The sequence below is a fragment of the Ornithorhynchus anatinus genome, chromosome 2 (assembly GCF_004115215.2).
Source record: "Ornithorhynchus anatinus isolate Pmale09 chromosome 2, mOrnAna1.pri.v4, whole genome shotgun sequence".
NCBI classification, from domain to species: Eukaryota; Metazoa; Chordata; class Mammalia; order Monotremata; family Ornithorhynchidae; genus Ornithorhynchus; species Ornithorhynchus anatinus.
The window spans coordinates 87,667,993-87,694,558 of NC_041729.1; the positions used below are offsets into that span (position 1 = coordinate 87,667,993).

Consider the following 26,566-nt stretch of genomic DNA (forward strand, 5'->3'; position numbering starts at 1 on the left):
TTTTACTCACTTAAATACTAACTCTACTATATAACTCTACTATATGTACTCTACTATATCTAGCCCCCTTTCCCCTTTCCTCCTGTCTGTCAGTTATCTCAATGGTTATCTCCTTGCTGTATAGTAAGGCCCTGGAGGGCTGGTATCATGTGAACTTTATTGTACTCTCCCAAGTGCTTGAACAGTGCTCATCCCATAGTAGCATGCTCAATAAATATGTCACTGGTCAGTTTCCTTGTTTAAGGTCCTCAAACAAATGAGCCTAAATTAGGCCATTTGGAAACTGTATTATAATTCTTTCAAGCCCAAGGAGTATCAAAAGAGTATTTTTCTGGATGGGACACTACTCAGTGAATTTGGGGATGTGCACTGAGGGGAGGAATACAGAAATGCAGAGCCTTGGATGCTAGCAGAGCCCTCTAACCCCTTCTTTAGTTGGGTTCCGGGACAGTGAGACCCAGAATTCCAATACAATTGTAGTGTCTGTCTCACCCGCTAGATTTCAGAAGTGGTTAATACGATACTCTACACAGAATAAGTGTCCAATAAATACTATTCATTGAGCAAATCCCCACCTGGCTTTAAAAGAGGAGGGGAGGGTGGAGGACTTGGAACCTCAGTAGACCGAGCTGACTTGGAGATTTAATTAGATGCTACATCATATGCCGAGAGGCCAGTCCAAGCCAGCTAGAGGCCGGCTCTCTGAGTCACATGGGTTTCCATTTGAGTGGAATGTGGTCTTGAGGTTAGAGCAGGGGCCTGGGAATCAGGACTCTTAGGTTTCTGACCCTGATTGCTTATCACCAATCTGCTGTGTAACTCTGGCCAAGTCAGACTCTGTGCCTTAGGTGCCACAGCTATAAAATGGGGACTTCAACGGCAGGGCTGCTGACTGCTGAGCACATTCCTCTCTCTTAATTCCACTCTAAAACTGGGGAATGAAAGATGCTTTCAAATTTTGATGAAATTGGCTTTTTTTCTGTTTTAAAGATGATATAAATGGTTACATCGTATACCTACCTTCATATAAGTCTGCAGCTTTTTGGGTCGCCTTTAGAATTACAGTGGGTGAGTTTGTTTCTCAATTGCTGCATCAGAATCCAGGTTTCTGTTGTTGCCACCCTGCACGCAGTTTTGGGCACACCACCAGCAACAGATCCTGATTTTTCATGGCCACATATCTCCTGAGGAAAGGGAGGTGGGAGGTTCAGAGCCAGACACCCGATCCGTGCAAAATCCCCCTTCAAGCCAGGTCCAGTGTATTCAATTACAGTAGTTGGATGCTTAGGATCCTCAAGTTGTATTTACTATGGGACCTCCTGTTAGAAACACATGCTTTCAATCCCATTATTCCCTCCCTAAATGTAACAAAAACACAAACGCCTCCCTTTCAAAATTAGTTTGGGAGGTGCTTTGAAAGAGTTCTTGGTATTTCCTAGTGCATCAAACTAGACACCCTTCCAGATGCTCCTGAGTTTTAAGAGCGGAGATTACTATTACAGCAATGTCCTAGGGTGACATTTCAAATACTTGATTTTAAGACAATGCTCCCAATGGAAAATGTTGTGCTTTACTAAAAGTCAATGGTATTTATTGAGTGCTTCCTCTGTGCAGAGCACAGTACTAGACCCTTGGGAGAGTACAATACAGAAGGGAGCATTTTACAAAGGAATTGATTTAGAAGGCATTCGTCACCTCAGAAGCACAACTGTAGCCTGACCATGTTTTCCAGATCTCAAAGAGTGGGGTATCCATGAGGGCAGAGCCGGTGCTTCAGGAAGAGAGGAGGAAAACGGAGGAAAGGAGAGACAGAGACAGATGAAGACACAGGTTAGGTTAGGCACCCACACACTCAGCCATCTTCTATGCGGGTCCAATGCTGTCCCACAACTCCTATCACCACCCCCTCCTGCAGCTACCTCAGACTGTTTCCTGCATTACCACACCGCATAGCTTCGACCACACCACAACCTCTGGTAAATAACCAGAGAATAAAGAAGCAACCGCAGTCACAGTAGCCCACCCGAGCTGAAAGCAGGGCCGTAGGGTATTCTGTCAGCCATTCTTCAGGTGGCAAGCAGAAAAGTACTTTCTGCCCACCATAGGTGCTTGATAAATGCTACCGATTGAGGAGAGGGACTTAAATTCTTCAGTGTCCTATGGAATGTGGCACATTTCATCACAGGCCACAACGGAGATAGATTGAATGTTGAAATGTCTGCTTTTAACCACAAGATTCATTATGACTTTGTACTTTGAGGGAAAGAAAGCACATACACACAAAGAAATACCCACCAAACGCTGAACTCCTATCCAGTCATTTAGAGCTGAAATGATTTCCAAAGATGGTCATGGAAAGCAGCCAATTGAGCTATTTCCCATTTTCCTGAGTCATTACGCTACTGGAAAATGTAACTGCAAAGCTGGAAATCAAAGAATTGTTCAGTGTTCAACATAGAAGATATCAAAGTTTTAAGAAAAAAAATCCACATGAAATAAGAGTTACCCAGTAGAGTCTTCTCTCTTTCTACGTTGCTTCACATCTCAGCATCAAGGTGCTTGCTGAGGGGGTGGTGGGGGGAAAGCAGGTAAGTGTAAATGGCTGATGATATCCTTCATGATTACAGGCACAGAACTCTTAGAATTTTATTCCCCGACCTAAGCAGGCACAGAGCACTAGTGATGGGTTCTTGAGAAGCCAAAAGCCAAAAGTCTGGGACTCTGGGCAAGAATGTAGTGATCCTGGTAAACTGCAATTGGGGACTTGACTTCTACAGCTCTCCTTTGCAGAAGAATGTCAAACAGCAGTAGTCCCCACCCCAAATTACCTCTGCCCTCTTGGCCCCCCCTCCTTACAGGGTGGAAAGACAGACAGTGGGAGCTCCCGAGAAGGCCTGGTTCCTGTGGTGGGGTGCTTAGTCAAGAACAGGAACTGAAAGTGGGGCTCCCAGAGCTCGTACTCCACGCTTTAAGGTTCCTTTCCTGACTAAAAGCAAGCTCGCTGTGGGCAGGGAAGGTATCTATTATTATATTGTACTCTCCCAAGCACTTAATACAGAGCTTTGCACAAGACTGACTGAATGAAAAGTATCTCTGAAGAACTGCCCTTCTCACCGTCTTTCCCTTACACCTGTTACCAGAGAAGGGTGCAAGGTGGAAGACCTGAGGTGAATGTTTATGGTTCTCTACCCTTTAAGCAGGACTTTGAAAACCTCTAGTGACCATTCCAGTGAGAATAAAAATTGTGGTATTTGTTAAGCACTTACTATGTGCCAAGCACTTTACTAAGCACCGGGGTAAATACAAGATAATCAGGTCCCACATAATAATAATAATGATGTTGGTATTTAAGCGCTTACTATATGCAGAGCACTGTTCTAAGCACCGAAGTAGATACAGGATAATCAGGTTGTCCCTCGTGAGGCTCAGTCAATCCCCATTTTACAGATGCGGTAACTGAGGCACAGAGAAGTTAAGTGACTTGCCCACAGTCACACAGCTGACAAGTGGCAGAGCCGGAATTCGAACCCATGACCTCTGGGGCTCACAGTCTAAGTAGGAGGGATGACAGATTTTGAATTCCCATTTGGCAGGTAAGGGAACTGAGGCACAGAGAAGTTAAGCAATTTGCTCAAGGTCACACAGCAGATAGGTGGCACAGCAGGAGTAGAACCCAGGTCCTCTGACTCTCATGTCTGTGCTCTTTCCACTAGGCCTCAGTACTTCTCATTGTCAGGAAATTCTTCCTGACAGTTTCTGAAGAGACAGAAAGCTTTGTCCCTATGCTCTGTATAACAACTTTTCCTAGTCCTGAACACTATCATTAATTCAGTCTACAACCCTTTCTTCTCTAGGCCAATCATTTATTTTTTGTTTCCTCTCAGTTCTTACTTTACTGCCTATAATTTTTGAGGCTCCCATTTGAACCTCTTTCCTCTCTCCCAACCAATTTCTCTTCATTCCTTACATGAGGAGCCAAAAACTTGTTTACCTTCAGGTTTGTAACAAATTAGGGCAAGCCACTTAACTTCTCTGGGCCTCAGTTACCTCATCGGTAAAATGGGGATTAATACTGAGCCCCAATGTGAGAGGGACTGTGTTCAACTGAATAGTTTGTACCTACCCCAGTACTTAAAATAGTGCCTGACACATAAGTGCTTAAATACCGTATTTAAGAAAAGAGACAGAGAGAGAACATGAAAGAGGGAGAGACAGAAACACAGCATCTTAAGGATCTAAAAGTTTCATCTGAAGCCCCTTTACCTCTGTGTTTCCCCACCAAAACCCAAAGGAAGCTAACTAGGGCTGAGTAATTTTCCAAGACCAGGACCTTTTATTTCAGAACCTGAAACAGTAGCCCAAAGGTCTGCCCCATAGTCACTGCACATCAGGGTAAATGCAAGAAAAGCTTCTTGAGAGGAGGAATCGTGTCTACTAACTCTATTGTTCTCTCCCAAGCATGTCATACAGGGCTCTGCATGCAGTAAGTGCTCAAAAAATGCCATTGATGGGCTGAAAGATGGGTTGGAGAAAGAAAAATCAATTCCAAAAAAGTTTCCTCCCAACTTCACTTGTACATATTTCTGGGTGATTTCATTTCTCCCACCCACAGCGCTTGTGTGTCCAAGATGGTAGGCACCTTATGCCACTTGGGAGCTGGGCCTAGGGCAAGTGGACACTTGTGCCAGGGAAACATTGGCTTCAGATCAGCTGTCAATTGGAGACTTAATAATGTTGGTATTTGTATTTAATGTTGGTATTTGTTAAGCATTACTATGTGCAGAGCACTGTTCTAAGCGCTGGGGTAGATACAGGGTAATCACGTTGTCCCTCGTGAGGCTCACAGTCTTCATCCCTATTTTACAGATGAGGTAACTGAGGCACAGAGAAGTTAAGTGACTTGCCCACAGTCACACAGCTGACAAGTGGCGGAGCTGGCATTCGAACGCTTGACCTCTGACTCCCAAGCCCGGCCTTTTTCCACTGAGCCACGCTGCTTCTCTAGACTTGGGCTTAGAATGTTAGGTGGCAGAGGCTCTGAGGGGAGGAAGAGGAGTTACATTGATTTTATTTATCTTGATGATGTCTTGTTTTGTTTTGCCGTCTGTCTCCCCCATTGAGACTGTGAGCCCATCGCTGGGCAGGGATTGTCTCTATCTGTTGCCGAATTGTACACACCGAGCCCTTAGTACAGTGCTCTGCATATAGTAAGTGCTCGATAAATACTATTGAATGAATGAATGAGTTACACCCTATAGCATCTCCTGGGGGCATGTTGTTGTGTGCAGTGGAGTTCCAATACCATTTGGAAAATGGGCCTTTGGCTACCGTTCTCTGCCGGTCGCAATAGTAAACTATCAGACTTCTTAAATAATTTATTTAATATTTTTAAAACTTACATTTACTTAGTAAAAGTTTATGAAATTCATACCAGAGTAAATTAGCATGCTATAAAAAACTAAATGTGCAAATTTCAAATAGCTTTGAAATATTTTATATATAAATACTCAAACATTTTTCACATTTAAAATGAAAAATTCAAATGATAAAATCCAGTCTTAAACATTCCTGGATTTTTGTTCTGTTAAAAGAAACTGCAAGGGGAACCAAATGAGACGTGAGGAGATCCAATGTTGAAGAGGAATTCGAGCAGGTATTACCGTATCTGTTTAGGCAAGGACTGAGGCAGCTATGGCATGAACCTGGACTTTTAAGATGAAATTCAGACAAAAAATTGGGGGCTTTAATTCAAGGGGGATGATTACTTGCTACTTCTCTGGATTAGCAGGAGCAGGGACTGGGAGAGAAGCTACCCAGGGAGGGAACTGAGACATGCAGTTCCATCACTCTTCTGCTCACCCATCACTGTCCCTGTATGTGCAGACTGAACCTGGTACCTCTTGGAAGCAGCAATACACAACAGCAACAACATTGACATTAAAACACCACACCTTTCCTGCAACCATAATCCCCAAACTGGGAGAAGTGGAGAGCAGCTAAATCAGCTGAGGAAATAGCCTTGACTGCATTTTTCACCTCACACCAAAAACTATAAGCCAAAATTGTTTTAGTGAGAGATTTTATATTGTTTTCCTATTCCCCTAGGAGAAAGGAAAATAAAGTATCTTTAAAAAAAAGCAGATACTCACAGGGGCCAGGAATACTAGATTTTCCACAAGTTAACGTCAGCTCCAAAATATTACTTGGGTGTTTTGTAACATGAGAAAATATCTTCGCTTAAATAGGAAGGTTGAGGAAAAAAAAAAGTGTCGTCTAAAATATTTGAACCAGGGAATTGTCATTTGGGCTTGGTTGAGACATCAGGAATGAAGGGAGGGGAGAAAGGGGGTAAGAGAAGAGATGCCTCTCATAAAAGGGAATCAAATTCTTGGTAACTGTGCATATAGTCCCCCTACTTACACATCAAGGGCAGTATTTTCTCCCATTAAACAAAAAAGCCCACCTCATACATATTATATATGGTTAGAACTGTCATTCAGATCTCACTCCTTGCTTACCACTTCGAACAGAGGATGGTGAAAACATTGAGTCCCCCACAACATTACTAGATTTGAGAAGGTACATTTTGGAAAGAGCAGCTTGACATATTCTCCTCAATTCTGGCTTTGGTTCACTCAAGAGTCCATTGTCCCATGAACAGTCTGGTTTTGGCCTTGTCCTATTTGAAGACAACTACTAAACAGGTAAGAAGAAAGGTTACCTCACACATCCTCTTCATGATCCCATTTTCCCTGAGCTTGTCTGAGCAATCCCCTGGAGTGCCTTCTCTCCAAGAGAATCTAGCTTCACATCGCTGAGAAATGTGGATCTGGGACACTTCAAAGGGCTCCATACCTCTCCTAAGCTAGACCCTAAGCATTCCTCCCATGGGGAAAGCACGTGGCCCAGAGAGCCTTAGCAGTCAAAACCCCTCTGTTTCCCCGTGGAACACGGTGAAATCCCAGAAGAAGAGGTCACGTAGGAAGTCAACCACTCCAGACACAAGTACTCTGAAGCTGGGTACCAATATTTTCAGAGGAGTCCACCGGACCCAGGAGTCCTCAGGTTTAACTGTGACTGGCTGAAGCAAGGGCACCTCTGTTCCAAGGATTCACCCTCTAGAGAAAGAGCAAGTATTTCTAGTATAGCACCATCTTGACTGAATAATGGTAGGCTCTTTCCGCACAGCCGGTCCAGACGTCTTCCTTTAGCCATACATCTGCTTGAACTGATAGCACTCGTTGCAATAGCCATTGCACTTGGTGTTGCCATAGTGATCGCAGGCGGTGGCTCGGCAGCGTTGTTTGGGGGCTTCTTCTGAAGAGAGCTCACCTCTATTGTGGCTTCCAGTCCCAACTCGTTGGCTGAGGCGCTGACACTCTGGACAGAGCTCATCGCCTCTGCTGGCCAGATTGTTCTTACAGGAAGCCTGGGTGCATTTCTGTCTCTGGGAGCCAAGGTTTGATTGTTGCAAATCTCTGTGCTGGCTTGATCTCTGAGTGGATGAATAAAAATCATCACTTGCAATTCCCTACATGAGTCCGAGTGATGATAATAATAATAGTAGGTTGTGGTATTTGTTGAGCATTGACTACGTGCTAAGCGCTGGGGTGGATATGAGCAAATTCAATAGTATTTATAGTATTTATTGAGTGCTTACTATGTGCAGAGCACTGTACTAAGCACTTGGAATGAACAAGTCGGCTACAGATAGACAGTCCCTGCCATTTGACGGGCTTACAGTCTAATCGATCAGGTTAGACACAGTCCCTGTCTCCCATGGGCTTCACCGTCAATCCCCATTTCACAAATGAGGGAACTGAGGCTGAAAGAAGTGAAGTGATTTGCCCTAGGTCACACAGCAGACAAATGACAGATCTGAATTAGAACCCAGATCCTTCTGACTCCCAGGCCTGTGCTCTATCCACTAAGCCATGCTACTGCACTCTTTACTCTTTCTTGGGTTTGCTAGGATTGTCGTCTCAGGTCTGTAAGGTAGCGAGGAACAACCGTGGCTTGATTGGCAAGGAGTTTGAACCCCAGTGCAAAATAGCAGCTCTAGAAGGGACCCCATGAGACTCCTATAACCCGTTGAGCTCAGCCAGCGTCGGGCCTTTACCCTGCACTTTAGATAGAAAGTAGGGTTCAAAAGATACGGTCCAACTCTTTTCTTAAAACTAAGATAATCCAAAAACGATTCCAAGGCATTGCACCACTGTCCTGGACACACCCTCAGTACACCTCTGACATAGATGGGAAAAACAGCTTCCTTGAAGCTCCTTTGCTGTTGCTTCTGTTTGCTACCAGTGCCCCACAGACAGATAGTCTAGGAAGCGGCAGGTATGCCTCCCGGGAAGGCAAATTTGGAGAATTACTAGATGGCAGCGCTTCCCCGGCCCCCCCGCTTCCTATTCCGGGAATACGGGTTCTGCTGTGGTCTATCCACATCCTCTGAAAGAAAAAAAATCCCACGGTGGAACAGAGGACCTCAAGGTCAAGCTTTCCTAGAATATCCAATCTCTCCATTAATAGAGCCACGCTCAGGCGTTTCCACTCTGTAACCTTAAAAACTAAATGAAGGAATGAAATCTATGAGCTGTAGTCATTCCCAACCCAATTAAAAGGCATTTCCTAATTACGTAATCTCATCAAGGCCAATCATCTTGGAGATCAATTCCCATCTCTACGAAAACCGTGAAGAGTAATCCTCATCTGACATGCTATACGTGATTCAAAAGTAGGCTTTCATTGTTCCATTTTTGAAAACGAATTCCTAAGGAAGATCCACATAGAAAGGCCTATGGCGGCCCGTGGCAACAGATAGTTTGGTTCTGCTCTTGGAAGCGACTGCCCAAGTTTTGGCAGAAAGAAACACTACTTTCCCTAAGGAGTCTGTTTTTAACTCGGCAGGGTGTTCTACTAGCAAGAGGGAAACAAACCACACTGCGGTCTTAGTAGGGCCGGGAGCACGCAGACATTTGAGAAGGGAGTGGGGAGGGATAGGTCAGTCATTAATGTACCTTAGACTGTCTCACCAGTTGTTCTTCCGTTCTTTTTGCTTCACGCAATCTCTGACTCTGCGCTTCAATGAAACACTTCTGACAGTAGCCTTCAAACACAGTGCTCCCAAGGGTGCCACATTCTCTGCCCAGGCATGGTACGGCGTTCTGAAACTGGGCAGCTGACGCCTCAGACTGACCACAGGCAGGGGGATTACCTAGAAGAGAGACATAATTCATTGGTCCCAGCATATCTGATTACAGGGCAGAATTACAGCAGTGCATACCTAATGCAGATCAGGTGATTATTATTAACAACAACACTCACAATTATTACTATTAAGCACTTACTATATGTCAAGCACTGTGCTAAAATACAATCCAATTCTAAAAAATAAACCCACAACTGTGTACATTCTTTAAAGTTACTTAGATCAGAAACACTCTTGGCCTTCCTCTTCCCCACTTTTTTTGCAGCTGAAATCAATCATTTTTTTGAGCCTTTTCTGTGAGCAGAGCACTGTACTAAGCACTTGGGAGAGTACAGTGTAACAGAGTTGGTAGACATGTTCCCTGCCCACAACCAGCTTTCAGTCTAGAAAGCCTTAATGAAATGCTAAGAGGGACAAGAGCTCCAGCAATCCAAGGACCAGCTGCAAAAGACAAAAGAAAAAGAGTGTGTGATGTGGTTAAATGTGGTTTGTACTGTTTAAGCATTAGGAACCTGAAGGGAGTTTCTCAGACTATAAGTTGCTTACGGGCAGGGATCGCATCTACCAACATTATTATATTGAACTTTCCCAAGAGCATAGCTCTGTCTGCACACAGTAAGTGCTCAATAAATACCACTGGATTGGAGAGGCCCATTTTGCCTAATGCATCTTGAAGTATGGGGGGGGGAAAAGGGGGGTGGTAGTCAAGTTGGTGGAGGAGGAGGGTAGGCCTCACTTGGCTGGTACTTCCAGCAGGGCGGAAATGTTTAACCAAAGCACAACAAATAGTAATTTTCTTCCCTCCCTGGCCCTCATTTGTTTTGTTGTCCTTGAAAGTGCTCTCCCTCCACATATTGGTAATATTTAAGTTCATTTGTTGAGTTTATTCTGAATCAAATGCCTCTTTAATAAACAAGGGACAGAAATGAAGAAAGCACTGAACTGGCTTAATACCCCCTTGAGTACTTAGTTTTCCTAAACATAGGAAGCATAGGAGCACTCCATAGTACAGAAAGAGAACTGGAGAAGAGATTCATTCGATTCAATCATATTAATTGAGCGTTCACTGTGTGCAAAGCACTGGTTAAGAGCTGGTTGAAGAGTGATTTGATAAAATGTCATTAAGTAGTTAGAGGGATTTTTATGAGGAGGATGTTAACTATAGTCCATGTCCTTGGTGGACCTAAAAAAAATAGTAAATGGTTTTAAGCTACAAGAGGGAAAAGGCACAGGGAAGGGAGTGATCAAACATCAGCATCAGCTACAAAAGAAGGCAAGGGGTTGGACCAGATGACCTCTCAAGGCCCCTCCAGCTCCATTTCCAGAATTCCTCACCATAACTTCCAACTCCCACTACTCCTTGGAGTTTGGTAAAGTATCAGCCCAACACCTTTTATATCAACTAAGACTTTATACTACTCGTTAGACCTGTTGACCTCAAGAGATGAGAACGGAGGTTGACTGCCTCATGAGTGGTTCCGCGCCTGGAGTGAATTCAGGCAGTGCTGCCTCAAACATCTGAAATTGGCAGTCTAGATTTTAGATTTCCACACGAAACCCAAATCTTTAAAGAAACTCCAAATGGAATGTCCACAAACACACCCATCTGCCCTTGTGTGCCTTAAGTTGGTTTCAATCAATCATTTACTGTAGACTCTTTTCCTGTAAATGTTGTCTCTCAATCAACAGTACTAGATCTAAAGGAAGGAAGCACCAATCAGCCCAAGTATTCTCCCTTCCCCTATAATAATGATACGATAATAATGGTATTTGAACCCGAGTGAAATGCGCTGTCCTGAGAATCTAGAAAAGTCCAGCAGAAGCTCGAGATTCATTCCCAGCCCTCAGTGGGCTTACTCTTAACAGGGGATGACAGACATAAAAAATATTGTCCTGCAACAAGCAATGAGTACTTCCCACACCGCCACTTGGCATCCTTTCTCAAGACCAGTTACCAACATGGTGAACTAAGAGAATTCACTTGTACTCACCACTGTTCTCTCTGAACTCAATAAAACAAAGAGTACAAAAGCCTTTGTTCTCAGGGGTCCCAAAATACAGACAGCCTGCTTTTCTGCACTTGCTCGTCCCTTTCCGATCCTCCGGATTCCATGCCGCCTGAGAAGGGCTTCCAGAAGGTGCTTCGTTGCTAGTTCTGTGGCAGGAATGTTGAAGGAAACTCTGCATTAGCTGCGAAGGATCCGATCTGGATCTCTGATGACAGGAAGGCGGGAAACTTGAGCTATTCACTGAGGAATGTTCTTTAGTCCTTTTGAAGCAAGTGCTGCAAATTCCATTAAAAGTCCGGGAGGCATCCTGGTGACAGAGTTGACATTTTCCAGTATCCAAATGCCTCCTATTGCCGATGTTGCTGCCAGGGTGGTACTGACGGGCGTTGTGGCAGCGTTCGCAAAGTCCGTTGTGCTGCACGTTTAGCGTAAATGGGCAGCCCGGACTTTTGCACTTCATAGCAGTCGTTTCGCTGTAGAGCAAGAGGCTGGGTGCAGTTGGGGGTGCAGAATGAGGGCCTGTGACTGACTCTTCAGGGGCCCAGCCTAGGGACTCAAAAGCCTCGGTCCGGGAGGCAGCTAATCCCGTCCCCCGGAGTTTCTCGGCTCCTGCTTTAGAGTTCGGCTTCCTTGACTTATTTTCCGCCTGCTGATGCTGCCCCTCAAAGCACTCGTGACACAAGGGCTGGGTGTTCACCGACATGAAGAATGGACAGTTGGGAGTTTCACATTTTACATCCATGAGGGAGAGCTGGGACAAGGACAGTTTCAGTCTGTTTCTGCCAGGCGCTTCTCTACTGGCCTGCTCAGAGTTTTCTTGCCACTTTTTGTACTCGTGCTGGACGAGCTCAAAGTAATCATCCACAAGGTTGATCTCTTTGGGCAGGTTGGCTTCGTCCAATCTAAAACAGGTCAAGATAAGGAGGTTAGTCTGGCAAAAAAGCTAAAAGGATGGTGGTCACGAGATGAGCGCTACAATGAATTCCTCCCCTTCGCTGTGCCCCTCCCTCCCAAATTCACCAATCTACAGCTCTCCCCAATCTTCAGAGCCTCCTAATATCCAGCCTCCTCAAACAACCTTTCCTTATTAAATCCACAACATTTCAGTCATGTCAAATCAAGACCCACCCTTAGCATGGGTGTACCTTTATTCCTATCCTCAGCACTAAGTACAGAAATAAAAATATATATACAAATCGCTGCACTATTATGCGTTCAGGTATTTTGTCCTGATGTGTTCATACAACTTCTTGCAATGCCCTTCTTCTCTCAGCTTCCACTACCTGTAAATATTTGTGCCTATCTCCCTCAAACTGTGAGATCTAGGGGGGCTGGGAGCAATACGTCTTGTTACTGGTGAAACACTGCCCCCCAACCCCACCAAAAAACCCATTTAGTACAGTGCACAGCACCGGGTCAGTGCTCAAATCCACAGACTGATTTATGATTGGCATAAACCCTGGCATTTTGGTAAGATTTAGGACTTAAAATTAGCATAACAATTAGCCAACAGCTAAATAAACCGATAGTCCTCTTTATAACCTCAGCTGCTTCTCCTTAAAGAAATTAATGGAGAATAAAATACACCAAACATCATAAAACCTCAAGAAGAATACAGTGATTCACTCACAATTGTGTGTAATTTGGAACAACTGATACTCCCCAGGTGATAAAGTGACCCTTTGTTCTTTCATTAAAAAGTTGGATAACCCAAATCCAATTAAAGCAAGGCCTGCTTTACCAGATCCTCCCGAGATCTGGTAACTATCTGGCTGGCGCAGGCAAAGAAATACAGAATACTCCTGAATGATCTAGTTTCCCTCCTTCCTGCCATTAGAGATCCAGGTGAAGAATTCTTCATCCTAAAGTGGTTGTCAACAAATCCCAAGCCAAAGCTCGTCTGATAATGATGCTTACTTTGCAGCATTAATCAGATGAGTGGTGCCATGGTCCCAGCCTTGTACTGGTATTTCTATCACCATCAAGTATTCTTTCAGAAGTTTCTCCTTCACCTCGGTTTCTGGCTCAGTCAAAAAATGAACCTTCAAGTCCTCAAATCTTCCTCGTTCTCTATTAACCAGTGGAACAGCCCGGATTTCTGTCAGATCAATAACATAAGAGCAAGATTTTAGTAAGTCAGAAAGGGTTATAGGTCAAAAATCAAATATATAAATCACATCTACAGCAATGGGTGGCATACTGCCCACCGATTAACTAAACTGAGACTTAGCAATAGGAACTCCGGTCTCATGGAAAAATATAATTTTATAACCTTCAAAAGCCCCATCGAGTAGGACATCAACTATTAGGGCTAAAACTTCAGGAATCTGACACAAAAGATCACCTACTTACTCTAGCAGGTCATTCCAGAAGCAAATCTTGCTTTGGTTATCACTTACTAATATTCTGAATGGAGACGAATGGCATTTCAATAGGCATTCAACAACAAATTCCAAGTCACACCATTAGGAATAGAGTCATTAGACACCCCCAACTCAATTATACTGTACTCTCCCAAGCACTTAAAACAGCGCTCTGCATATAGTAAAGAAAGGCTCAATAAATGCCACTGATGATGATGATTCCAGTTTCACTGGTAAAGTTTTGGGGTTTTTTCCTTTTTAAAATGGTACTTGTTACAAGTTTACTTGGTGCCAAAATAATCAGGTTGGAGGGAGGGTTTAATCCCCATTTTATAGATGAGGTAACTGAAGCCTAGAGAAGTTAAGTGACTTGCTGAAAGTCACACAGCGGGCAAGTGGAGGAGCCAGGATTAGAACCCAGGTCTTGCCTAGGCCACACTGCTTCCCTAGAGGTTTCTTTTTTCCCAGTTTGCCCTGGAATTTAACAAATGCCAATTTTATTGACAGCCCTCCCCCCCAACCTTTTATTTTTAAAGCAACACTACTTCTTCCCCAACCTCTGACTGCAGCTTGAATTCTGCTGCTGTTCCAAGACAAGGATGACAGCCCCTTCTTCCTGCTTCTCCACTTTGAAGGAAAGAAGCTCCCAAGACATTGGGTATGCACTGAGGAGCAGGGCAGAGATTGTAACAAAGCAGCAGGACCTCCCCAGGAAAAAGGCCTCGGAGCAGAGCGTCCTGGGTGCAAAGGGAAAGGGTGGGGGGTGGGGGGGAGAGCATGTCTGGGAAGCTTGAGAAAGGAAGGGGGAAAACAAAGACTATTTATGAAACTTCATAACCCTCATCCTCGCTCTCAACAAGACCCAGCTTTCTACAAATTGTCCAGCTATTTATTCATTCATTCATTCAATAGTATTTATTGAGCGCTTACTATGTGCAGAGCACTGTACTAAGCGCTTGGGATGAACAAGTCGGCAACAGATAGAGACAGTCCCTGCCGTTTGACGGGCTTACAGTCTAATCGGGGGAGACGGACAGACAAGAACAATGGCACTAAACAGCGTCAAGGGGAAGAACATCTCGTAAAAACAATGGCAACTAAATAGAATCAAGGCGATGTACAATTCATTAACAAAATAAATAGGGTAACGAAAATATATACAGTTGAGCGGACGAGTACAGTGCTGTGGGGATGGGAAGGGAGAGGTGGAGGAGCAGAGGGAAAAGGGGAAAATGAGGCTTTAGCTGCGGAGAGGTAAAGGGGGGATGGCAGAGGGAGTAGAGGGGGAAGAGGAGCTCAGTCTGGGAACGCCTCTTGGAGGAGGTGATTTTTAAGTAAGGTTTTGAAGAGGGAAAGAGAATCAGTTTGGCGGAGGTGAGGAGGGAGGGCGTTCCAGGACCGCGGGAGGACGTGACCCAGGCGGTGTTGGTATCTAAAACAAGATCTGAGTTTGAGATAAGGTGTAATTTCCATACCGGGTCCGCTGTCTTTCAGAGTGACCAAGGGTACAAAGTGCTGGCTATCGTAACCAAGAACGATGGGGTATCTGTAGCATTCATGGGCAGGCCAGTGGAGTGGTAAGTAGATTCCACCAACTTTCAAAGGAGAAAAGCTTGAACCAGATTCTAAGCTTCTCAGCATTTTATCTGTTTGAGGAAAGAGAAAGGAAAACAAACATTTTCATGTTACAGACATGAAATTCCTTTCAACTGTAGGAACCAATGCTTGGTGAATGATTTTTTTTTCCCCACCAGACGGTAGGGAGCGTCATAATTTGGGAGACGAAAAAAGGTGCTTAGACATATTACCTAAAGGCAGACTCACCTGAAATAATTATTATTGGCCTCCTGAGGATATTAGCCAGAACAAAAATATGTATCTCTTCAAGTGAATTATACTGAAGAGCACTTCGGGATACTGACGTGTCTGCCGATGCCATTTTGACAAGGTTTTCCCATTCTTCATCCCAATTCTAAGGAAAAAGTTCAGAGTCAGTTAATTTTAGCTAATTATTCATATCGATTGCATGAACTTTTCTTTGTCTCTAAATAATCATTCAAGTGACCTCATATCCCTTTCTCCCTACCTACCCCTCCAGTTTTTTTTTGTCCTATCAAGAAGCAAACTCAGAACTGAACTTTTCATGGGAACAGATGAGAGGGAGGGAGGGAGGGAGGGAACAGGCACCTAGATTTTTAAAGTACTGGCATAGTAGTTTAACATTTCTATCCACATGTACACAGAAATTCCCAGTGTGTGACAGAAGAGGTGGATTACGCAGCATGCCTACATGTGATTCACCGTCTCATTAGCTAATGCAAGGGCAGTCCCATGGTAAATAAGAGGCTACAAATGAAGAGCAATGATCATGGGAAGTTTACAGCAGGGATTAGACTAGCATAAAAGTCCATGAAGGAAAAAAAAAAAAATCCACACACCCAGTATCAGCCTGAACTCCATTCCACAAACAGCACAGTAGTTGAGATTTTCCACATAAAACTTTATTTAGGCAAGTTACCTTACCCTTGTGTCATATCGAAGTCCCGTCTCCACAAACTCCTGGGATTTAATGGACTCGTTCTGCCAGCGGAATTTAAAGTTGCGTGTATCCGTCTCCTTGAGCGCGCCGAACAGTGTTTTTCTCAGGACCAGGTCTGTGTCCTGAACACCCCACATGTACTGAGATGCAGCATGCATGAGGCAGTTTCCATCCCCTGAGAAAGAGAAGATGTTTAATCCTAACCTCCAGTCATTTAACTGCGTATTGCAATGAAGGGAAGAGGGAGGCTGAAAAAAGAAAGAGGTTCCCCATTCAGCTTCACTGAAACATATCTTTCTCCATTTTCCAATGACTGCTAAAAAACAGAACAAACCCCCCTACCAACTCCCTGCCCACAGGGCACTTCTCAATTAATTCCACCACCTGCCACATTACACCCAACCCTATCCATTCAGCTGACCTGTCATCATATCATTTATTATTGAGTCCCATTTATGCTTGATTTTTTAAAAATCAATCCTCAGGCCCCTTTATTGAAAGTTTGTCAACCTATGAGGTCTTTCCAAGATTAGACAGGGAAAAGGGGGGGGGGGTATATCAAAAAGGCCATGTGACTAGAACAGTGATTTGCATATATACAGTAGGTAATCTGTAAATACTGATGATGGACAGTGAATTGAAAATTAAATTCACAACTGTGGCTTGTTATTATTGGTCAATTATTGCACTCCCGGATTAGACAGTAACTCCAGTTCTACGTTCACTGTTTGAGCTGTGCCTTTCAGTTTGTTTTCAAAAACTGGGAAAATGGGTATTACTGTCTATTTCATTGATATCAACTGGAGCTGTATGAAATACAAAAAAAATAACTCCCCCCCACCCCCGCCAAAACATATTTTTTAAGCCAAGAGGCAGCCTGGTCTAATTGCTGTGCACTGAATTGATATTGCTAGTAATTTGACTACACCAAGTTCTTGGGTGCTTCCTCATTTGCAGAAGTTGGATTCAAAGCAGTAATGATGTTGGTATTTGTTAAGCGCTTACTATGTGCAGAGCACTGTTCTAAACGCTGGGGTAGACACAGGAGAATCAGGTTGTCCCACGTGGGGCTCACAATCTTCACCCCCATTTTACAGATGAGGGAAGTGAGGCACAGTGAAGTGACTTGCCCACAGTCACACAGCTGACAAGTGGCAGAGGTGGCATTCGAACTCATGACCTCTGACTCCAAAGCCCGTGCTCTTTCCACTGAGCCACACTGCTTCTCAGTGTGTAGTCTGTACTCTTCCCAGACTGCTACTGTAGCTATAGTACTAACTAGGTCAAAAAGGGGAAAAACAAAATAATATTAGGGCTTGCTACATTTAGAGTTGGAGGAACACCAAATAAAGCGCCAAACTCCCAATTTTCAACTCGGCATACAGGGCAGATTTTGAAAAAAGAACTATATAAAGTGAATTCTGAAAAAGCGAAAAAAAAAAAAAGCACTGCAGTCTTGCTTAAAAAAGCAACAGCCTAACGATTTCCTATAAAAAGTACCACTCTTCAGTTTTTGCATTTCCAAAATATTTTTAGTTGGATTGGGCTTTTAAAAGGCACACTTGCCTGAAAACAATGGCGATTCAAATAGATGAATCTATTTTTATAAGCATTTTATTGAAAGAAGAAATCATTATTTCTACAAAGAAGTAGCTTTGGGGTTAATTTCAGCCACAGGATTTACCGCTAATATTTATTAGATATCAATGTAGGCACACACTGTAGGATATTGTAGATATCATTGTGACAGCTAGTTCTTCCCCACGTCACGCCCCCGCCACAAACAAATTCGGGAAAAATCCTGATCTGGCTACAGTGTCCAGTCGGTGGTTTAAACGGATGGCTCAAGTCTCACGTCTAAACAAAAAAATGTGGCAATTACTACATCCTGTTGAAATTTCCCCTTTGCAAAATCTAGAACAAAGATAAGACTTTTTTTTTCTTTCTTGTGCTTACTTTCAGTTCTTCAGTGAGACTCACCAGTATAAAATTCCCTAAGTAACATCTGGAATTCCCCTGTGTTAAGTTATTTGACTAGCAATTGAGCAACAGCTATTGTACTTTTTGTTCTGGTGTGTAGACATTTAAACTGTGAGATACATACTGGACTTTCCAAGTGGGTGTGGTTAGGGTGAGTTGGAATAAGCCTATTCATTAGACGAGCGAAATTGCTGCAGCCAATAGAAGTTGGAATTTTTCGCATGAAGTTTCAATTTTAGACCACCTACTCCCTTCCTCATTCACTCGTCTCATATCCTCAAATGCGAACCCGATTCACCCCTCCCCCCCACCCCAAAACAAACGGGTGGCTTTATATAATCTCTTGTAGGTTAGGGAAAATCCTTATTACCCAAAATCCTAGAAGGCACATCGTTTTCCCTCTTCCCTCCTACCATTTTAAAACTTGCAGGTTTTGCATGAGCAAAAAGAGCCACCAATTAGACAGACAAAAAGAGGGTAAGATGGCTTTGCTTTTAACGTAGTTTCCCTTCTTAGTTCAAGCGATTTATCTACTTGGTGTGACGCTTCCTAAAAAACCAAAACATACTTATTACTCAAGGAAGAGGAGCAAGTCACTGAATGTGGGCCCCCCCAAAGCCCCGCTCTCTCACCCTTACCGCCCGTAGTCACTGAATATTTATAACGTTTTCTACATGGAATCAAAATATCCCTAGCCCCAGAAAGGCAAAATGATCTTTGGCCAAAAAATGGCCCGAAGATACAACTGCTTTATCTTTAACGGCTGTCGAGAGACATGAAATCCTGCTGTCCTTAAAGGTAAGTGGGCAACAGTAATATTTTAGCAATAACATTTCTAGACACTATTATGAGCACAGAAGACCGTGTAGTGGGTTTGCGGCTAGCTACTCCCGACGCAAATAAAAGCTTCTTCTTAATAGATCTTGGGCTCTCACGGAGCAGAGGTTGCAAAGAAAAAGAGTAACTTGAAAACAAACGGCAAGTACCGAACATAAGTGGGAAGCAGAGTGGCCTGGTGGGAGAAGCGCGGGCCTGGCGGTCCGAGGACCTGGGTCCTAATCCTGCTTCTGCCAACTGTTTGCTGTGTGACCTTGGGAAAGGCCCATCATTTATCTGTGCCTCAGTTATTTCATCTATGAAATGGGAATTAAATCTTCCATCCTCCAACTTAGCTTGTGACATTCCCCTCCCCCCCACAACATGTGGGGCTGTGCCCAATCCGATAAACTCGAATCTACCCCAACACTCGTAACAGGGCTCGACACATAGCAAGTGCTTCCCAAAATCCATAAGAAGACTGTTGTTCATGTCCCTGCTACGTAAGCTAAGTCAAAGCCGAACTAGGCGGGCCCTGATCCCACCAGCCCAGAAAGAACTCCAGCATAGGATACTTCACTTTTTAAGGAATCTTAATGCGTTTTTATCCCAGAAAGGCTTAGAAAAAAAAGGATAGGAGATTTGCAACTCTCCAGATACACCCGCGTGGCTCAGTGGAAAGAGTCCGGGCTTGGGAGTCAGAGTTCATGGGTTCGAATCCCGGCTCTGCCACTTGTCAGCTGGGTGACTGTGGGCAAGCCACTTCACTTCTCTGGGCGTCAGTTCCCTCATCGGTATAATGGGGATTAACTGTGAGCCTCACGTGGGACAACCTGATTATCCTGTATCTACCCCAGCGCTTAGAACAGTGCTCTGCACATAGTAAGCGCTTAACAAATACCAACATTATCATCCTCTGCACACCTTGGCGATGGACAGTACAGGGAAACCCATCATTCCTCTAAGATGCTCAGCGCCCTTTACAGCGAGGCTCGGGGAAAGAGCAGGGGCTTGGGAGTCAGAGGTCATGGGTTCTAATCCTGACTCCACCGCTTGTCAGCTGTGTGACTCTGGGCAAGTCACTTAACTTCTCTGTGCCTCAGTTCCCTCATCTGCAAAATGGGGATTGAGACTGTGAGTCCCACAGGGGACAACCTGATTACCCCAGTGCTTAGAACAGTGCTTCGCACATAGTAAGCACTTAAATGCCATTCTTCTTCTTCTTTACATGGAAAACTCTTTTTACTGACTTCGGGAGGGTGGGGGGAGGTACGTTGCTCTGCCTCACAGATGGAAAGAGACAGGCGAGCGATTTGCCCAAAGTCACGTGCAGCCCGCTTCTTCAGCTCCCCAGCCCGGGTTTCCCCGGTCCCCAAACATTTTCCATTCGCATTACGCTTCGTTAGAAAAAGTACCATTTAAAGTTCGGAATGAGAACATTTCCCCACCAGGGGTGACATTCACATCCGACCAGAATTCAAGGTCCCGGGGCTCCCCGGGCCTTGGCATCTCAACGGTGGCCCCCGTCTGCATACGGTAATAATAATAATAATCCATTCAATCGTATTTATGCGCAGAGCACTGTACTAAGCGCTTGGAACGTACAATTGGGCAACAGATAGAGACCATCCCTGCCCAACAACGGGCTCACAGTCAAAACATAATCACGAGGGTGCCTGTTAGGCGCTTACTCTGGGCCAAGCACTGCTCTAAGCGCTTGGAATGTACAATTCGTCAACAGATAGAGACCATCCCTGCCCAACGACGGGCTCACAGTGTAAACATAATGACGAGGGTGTTTGTTCAGTGCTTACTAATAATAACCTTGGTATTTCTTAAGCGCTTACTATGTGCAGAGCACTGCCCTAAGCGCTGGGGTAGCCACAGGGTAAGAGATGGTGTTTGTTAAGCGCTTACTATGTGCAGAGCACTGTTCTAAGCGCTGGGGTAGATACAGGGCAATAGATGGTGCTTGTTAAGCGCTTACTATGTGCAGAGCACTGGGGTAGATACAGGGCAACGGATGGTGTCTGTTAGGCCCTTACTATGTGCAGTGCACTGTTCTAAGCGCTGGGGTGGATACAGGGTAAGAGATGGTGTTTGTTAAGCGCTTGCTATGTGCAGAACACTGGGGTAGATACAGAGCAATAGATGGTGTTAAGCGCTTACTATGTGCAGAGCACTGTTCTAAGCGCTGGGATGGATAGAGGATAAGAGATGGTGTCTGGTAAGCGCTTCCTATGTGCAGAGCACTGTTCTAAGCGCTGGGGTAGATAGAGGATAAGAGATGGTGTCTGTTAAGCGCTTACTATGTGCAGAGCAGTGTTCTAAGCGTTGGGGTAGATACAGGGTAAGTGATGGTGTCTGTTAAGCGCTTACTATGTGCAGAGCACTGGGGTAGATACAGGGCAATAGATGGTGTTAAGCGTTTACCTATGTGCAGAGCACTGTTCTAAGCGCTGGGGGAGATAGAGGATAAGAGATGGTGTCTGTTAAGCGCTTGGTATGCGCAGAGCACTGTTCTAAGCGCTGGGGGAGACAGAGGATAAGAGATGGTGTCTGTTAAGCACTTACTATGTGCAGAGCACTGTTCTAAGCGTTGGGGGAGATACAGGGCAATAGATGGTGTTAAGCGCTTACTATGTGCAGAGCACTGTTCTAAGCGCTGGGGGAGATACAGGGCAATAGACGGTGTTAAGTGCTTACTATGTGCAGAGCAGTGTTCTAAGCGCTGGGGTAGACAGAGGATAAGAGATGGTGTCTGCTGAGCGCTTACTACGTGCAGAGCACTGTTCTAAGCGCTGGGGTAGACAGAGGATAAGAGACGGTGTCTGTTAAGCGCTTCCTATGTGCAGAGCACCGGGGTAGATACAGGGCAATAGATGGTGTTAAGCGCTTCCTATGTGCGGAGCACTGTTCTAAGCACTGGGGTAGACAGAGGATAAGAGACGGTGTCTGTTAAGCGCTTACTATGTGCAGAGCACTGTTCTAAGCACTGGGATGGACAGAGGATAAGAGACGGTGTCTGCTGAGCGCTTCCTATGTGCAGAGCACTGTTCTAAGCGCTGGGGGAGACAGAGGATAAGAGACGGTGTCTGTTGAGCGCTTCCTATGTGCAGAGCACTGTTCTAAGCGCTGGGGGAGACTAGAGGATAGGAGACGGTGTCCGTTGAGCGCTTCCTATGTGCAGAGCACTGTTCTAAGCGCTGGGGTAGACAGAGGATAAGAGACGGTGTCCGTTGAGCGCTTCCTATGTGCAGAGCACTGTTCTAAGTGCTGGGGGAGACAGAGGATAAGAGACGGTGTCTGCTGAGCGCTTCCTATGTGCAGAGCACTGTTCTAAGCGCTGGGGGAGACTAGAGGATAAGAGCCGGTGTCTGTTGAGCGCTTCCTATGTGCAGAGCACTGTTCTAAGCGCTGGGGGAGACTAGAGGATAAGAGCCGGTGTCTGTTGAGCGCTTCCTATGTGCAGAGCACTGTTCTAAGCGCTGGGGGAGACAGAGGATAAGAGACGGTGTCTGCTGAGCGCTTCCTATGTGCAGAGCACTGTTCTAAGCGCTGGGGGAGACTAGAGGATAAGAGCCGGTGTCTGTTGAGCGCTTCCTATGTGCAGAGCACCGTTCTAAGCGCTGGGGCAGATACTACAGGGCAATAGATGGCGTCTGTTCAGCGCGGGCTTGGGAGTCAGAGGACCTGGGTTCGAATCCCATCTCTGCCACTAGTGAGCTGTGTGACCCCGGGCCCGTCACTTCACTTCTCTGTGCCTCAGTTCCCTCCTCTGTCAAATGGGGATGAAGACTGGGAGCCCCACGTGGGACAACCTGATTCCCCTGTATCTGCCCCCAGCGCTTAGAACAGCGCCCTGCACACAGTAAGCGCTTAACAAACACCAACGTTATTCTTATTATTGTTAAGCGCTTCCTATGCGCAGAGCACCGGGGTAGATACGGGGCAACAGATGGGGTGCAGAGCACTGTCCTAAGCGCTGGGGAAAGCAGAGCAGCCCAGAGGGGGGAGGATTTTTAGGGTCCCCGACGCCCTCCAGGGAAGGCACCGGCCTGGGCAGAGCCCTGTGCTAAACGCTGGGGCCTTACCGTTGGTCTTCAGGGCCACCAGCCTGCGGACCTCCCGGCACCAGTTTAATTTCTTCTGGTCTTCCAGGGAGGCCTGGAGCGTCCGGTCGAGGAGGGCCCCGTGGATGACCTCCCGAAAGGGGAGGCCGAACTGGCAGGTCCTGAACATCTCCAGGCTGTAGCGGTGCATGGTCTTCAAGTGATGGATTATTCCATTGGCCGGCCGGGCCAGGTCTCCGGGGGTGCGCTCTCGGATCTTCACCGCCTTCCGCAGGTTGCTCAGGTACAAAGCCGGCGGGAGAAGGGGCTGCTCGGCCATGGCGCTCCCCGCCCCGCCCCACCTAAGGAGACAAGGACGAGAAAAACGGGGTTCGAAGGGCGGGAGTCCGAAACGCCGCGCCGGTTCCCCCCCCCGCGGGGTCCGCACCCCGCCGATACGACGGGAGGGAGCCGCGACGGGTCGCCTTCATTCACCTGGGACCCCGGGATCCGTCCGCCCCGCAGAACGCTCCCTTCCCGCCGGACGGGACCATCGGGCGCTGGGCTCCCCCGTCGCGCGCCGGCCGGCCGCCCGCTCTGGCTGGCCCCCCCCCGCCCCCGGACCTTCCATTTCTATAAAGGCGGAGGCGGGGCCGCCGCCTCCTCCCCCTTCCGCGCCTCGCCATTGGTCGCCGCCGCGGGGGGCGGGACTGGGACGGACGCGCGCCGCGATTGGTCGGACGGGAGCGCCGGCCAGCCAATCGCGGGACTCCGCCCGCCTCCCCCCCCCCCTCCCCCCCGCCCAACCGCTCTTCGTTCGTTCGGGCGTTCGGGCGTTCGGGCGCTCGTTCGTTCGGGCGTTCGTTCGCTCATTCATTCCATCATTCGTGCATTCATTCTTTCGTTCATTCATTCATGCATTCATGCGTGCGTTCATTCGTTCATTCATTCGTTCGCTCGTTCATTCAATTGTTCATGCATGCATTCATTCATCCATCCATCCATCCAAAAGTATTTACTGAGCACTTACTACGTGCAGAGCACTGTACTGAGCGTTTGGAATGTACAATCTGGCCACAGATAGAGACCATCCCTGCCCGATGATGGGCTCACATTCTCATTCATTCATTCATTCGTTCGTTCGTTCGTTCGTTCATTCATTCATGCATACATGCATTCGTTCATTCACTCAATCATTCGTTCATTCATTCATTCAATCAGTCGTTCGTTCGTTCATTCATTCATGCATACATGCATTCGTTCATTCACTCAATCATTCGTTCATTCATTCATTCAATCAGTCGTTCGTTCGTTCATTCATTCATGCATACATGCATTCGTTCATTCACTCAATCATTCGTTCATTCATTCATTCACCCATTCGTTCAACCGTTCATTCATTCATTCATTCATCCGTTCATCCGCTCATTCATTCATCCATCCATCCATTTATCCGTCCGTTCGTCCATTCATCCATTCGTTGGTTCGTTCGTTCGTTCGGTCATCCATCCAAAAGTATTTAGTGAGCGCTTCGAATGTACAGTTGGGCAACAGATAGAGACCATCCCTGCCCATTGATGGGCTCACAGTCTCATTCATTCAGCGGGGCTCAGTGGAAAGAGCCCAGGTTTAGGAGTCAGAGGTCATGGGTTCGAATCCTGGCTCCACAACTTGTCAGCTGTGTGACTGTGGGTAAGTCACTTAATTTCTCTGTGCCTCAGTTCCCTCATCTGTAAAATGGGGACGAAGACTGTGAGCCTCACGTGGGACAACCTGATTCCCCTGGATCTCCCCCGGCTCTTAGAACAGTGCTCTGCACAAAGTGTAAGTGCTTAACAAATACCAACATTATTATTCATTCATTCGTTCATGCATTCATGCATTCATGCATTCATTCATTCATTCAGTCATTCATTCATTCATTCATTCATTCATTCATTCACCCCATTCCCTCTCACCTTATTAAAACCATCACCCCTGCCCTCCTACCTTCCTTAACTTCTATTTTTAACCACTCAATCTCCAAGGGCTCCTTCCCCTCTGCCTTCAAACATGCCCACGTCTCCCCCATCCTAAAAAAACCCGCTCTTGACCCCACTTCCCCCTCCAGTTATCTCCCTATCTCCCTACTACTCTTCCTTTCCAAAATCCTAGAACGAGTCGTCTACAATCGATGCTTAGAATTCCTTAACTCCCATTCTCTCCTAGACCCCCTCCGATCTGGCTTCCGTCCCCTCCGCTCTACCGAGATTGCTCTCTCTAAGGTCACCCATGACCTCCTTCTTGCCAAATCCAATGGCTCCTACTCCATTCTGATCCTCCTTGACCTCTCTGCTGCCTTTGACACTGTCGACCATCCCCTCCTCCTCCGTACCTTATCTCACCTTGGCTTCACGGACTCTGTCCTCTCCCGGTTCTCCTCTTACCTCTCTGGCCGATCATTCTCGGTCTCCTTCGCTGGAGCCTCCTCCCCCTCCCATCCTTTAACTGTTGGAGTTCCTCAAGGGTCAGTTCTTGGCCCTCTTCTGTTCTCCATTTACACTCACTCCCTCGGTGAACTCATCCGCTCTCACGGCTTCGACTACCATCTCTACGCAGATGACACGCAGATCTACATCTCCGCCCCTGTCCTCTCCCCCCCCTTCAGGCTCGCATCTCCTCGCGCCTCCGGGACGTCTCCACCTGGATGTCTGCCTGCCACCTAAAACTCAACATGAGCAAGACTGAGCTCCTCATCTTCCCTCCCAAACCCGGTCCTCTCCCAGACTTCTCTATCACCGTGGATGGCACGACCGTCCTTCCCGTCTCTCGGGCCCGCGATCTCGGTGTCATCCTTGACTCGTCTCTCTCGTTCACCCCACACATCCTATCCGTTACCGAGACCTGCCGGTTTCACCTTTACAATATCGCCAAGATCCGCCCTTTCCTCTCCACCCAGACGGCTACCTTACTGCTACGGGCTCTCGTTATATCCCGGCTAGACTACCGTGTCGGCCTTCTCTCTGACCTCCCTTCCTCCTCTCTCGCCCCGCTCCGGTCTGTTCTTCACTCCGCTGCCCGGCTCATCTTCCTGCAGAAATGATCTGGGCATGTCACTCCCCTTCTTAAACAACTTCAGTGGTTGCCTATCAACCTCCGCTCCAAACAAAAACTCCTCACTCTAGGCTTCGAGGCTCTCCATCACCTTGCCCCTTCCTACCTCTCCTCCCTTCTCTCTTGCTACCGCCCACCCCGCACGCTCCGCTCCTCCGCCGCCCACCTCCTCACCGTCCCTCGGTCTCGCCTATCCCGCATCGACCCCCGGGCCACGTCCTCCTGCGGTCCCGGAACGCCCTCTCTCCTCACCTCCGCCAAACTGATTCTCTTCCCTTCTTCAAAACCCTATTTAAAACTCACCTCCTTCAAGAGGCCTTCCCAGACTGAGTTCCCCTTCTCCCTCTACTCCCTCTACCACCCACCCTTCACCTCTCCGCAGCTTAACCCTCTTTTCCCCCCATCTCCCTCTGCTCCTCCCCCTCTCCCTTCCCATCCCCGCAGCACCGTACTCGTCCGCTCAACTGTATATATTTTCATTACCCTATTTATTTTGTTAATGA

The 26,566-nt window shown here is 46.4% G+C and overlaps 1 protein-coding gene across 3 annotated transcripts; it reads right to left on the reverse strand.

The window, feature by feature from the left end:
• Positions 1-1,020: 1,020 nt before the first annotated feature.
• TNFAIP3 (TNF alpha induced protein 3) lies at positions 1,021-23,549 on the reverse strand. 3 transcript variants are annotated; one of them, XM_039911169.1, is made up of 9 exons: positions 23,466-23,549; positions 23,013-23,332; positions 16,107-16,297; positions 15,408-15,555; positions 15,059-15,229; positions 13,138-13,318; positions 11,203-12,122; positions 9,036-9,217; positions 1,021-1,184 (listed from the first exon to the last, which is right to left on the reverse strand). In XM_039911169.1, exons 1-9 carry the CDS (start codon positions 23,522-23,524, stop codon positions 1,023-1,025), a joined length of 2,334 nt encoding a protein of 777 aa, XP_039767103.1. In that variant the 5' UTR covers positions 23,525-23,549; the 3' UTR covers positions 1,021-1,022. The 3 variants fall into 3 exon arrangements, with proteins under 3 accessions (XP_039767103.1, XP_001509168.2, XP_028913993.1); XM_001509118.4 differs by lacking the exon at positions 1,021-1,184 and adding an exon at positions 5,361-7,495 and having other exon boundaries at positions 23,466-23,547; XM_029058160.2 differs by lacking the exon at positions 1,021-1,184 and adding an exon at positions 5,361-7,495 and having other exon boundaries at positions 9,021-9,217; positions 23,466-23,545.
• Positions 23,550-26,566: the final 3,017 nt, after the last annotated feature.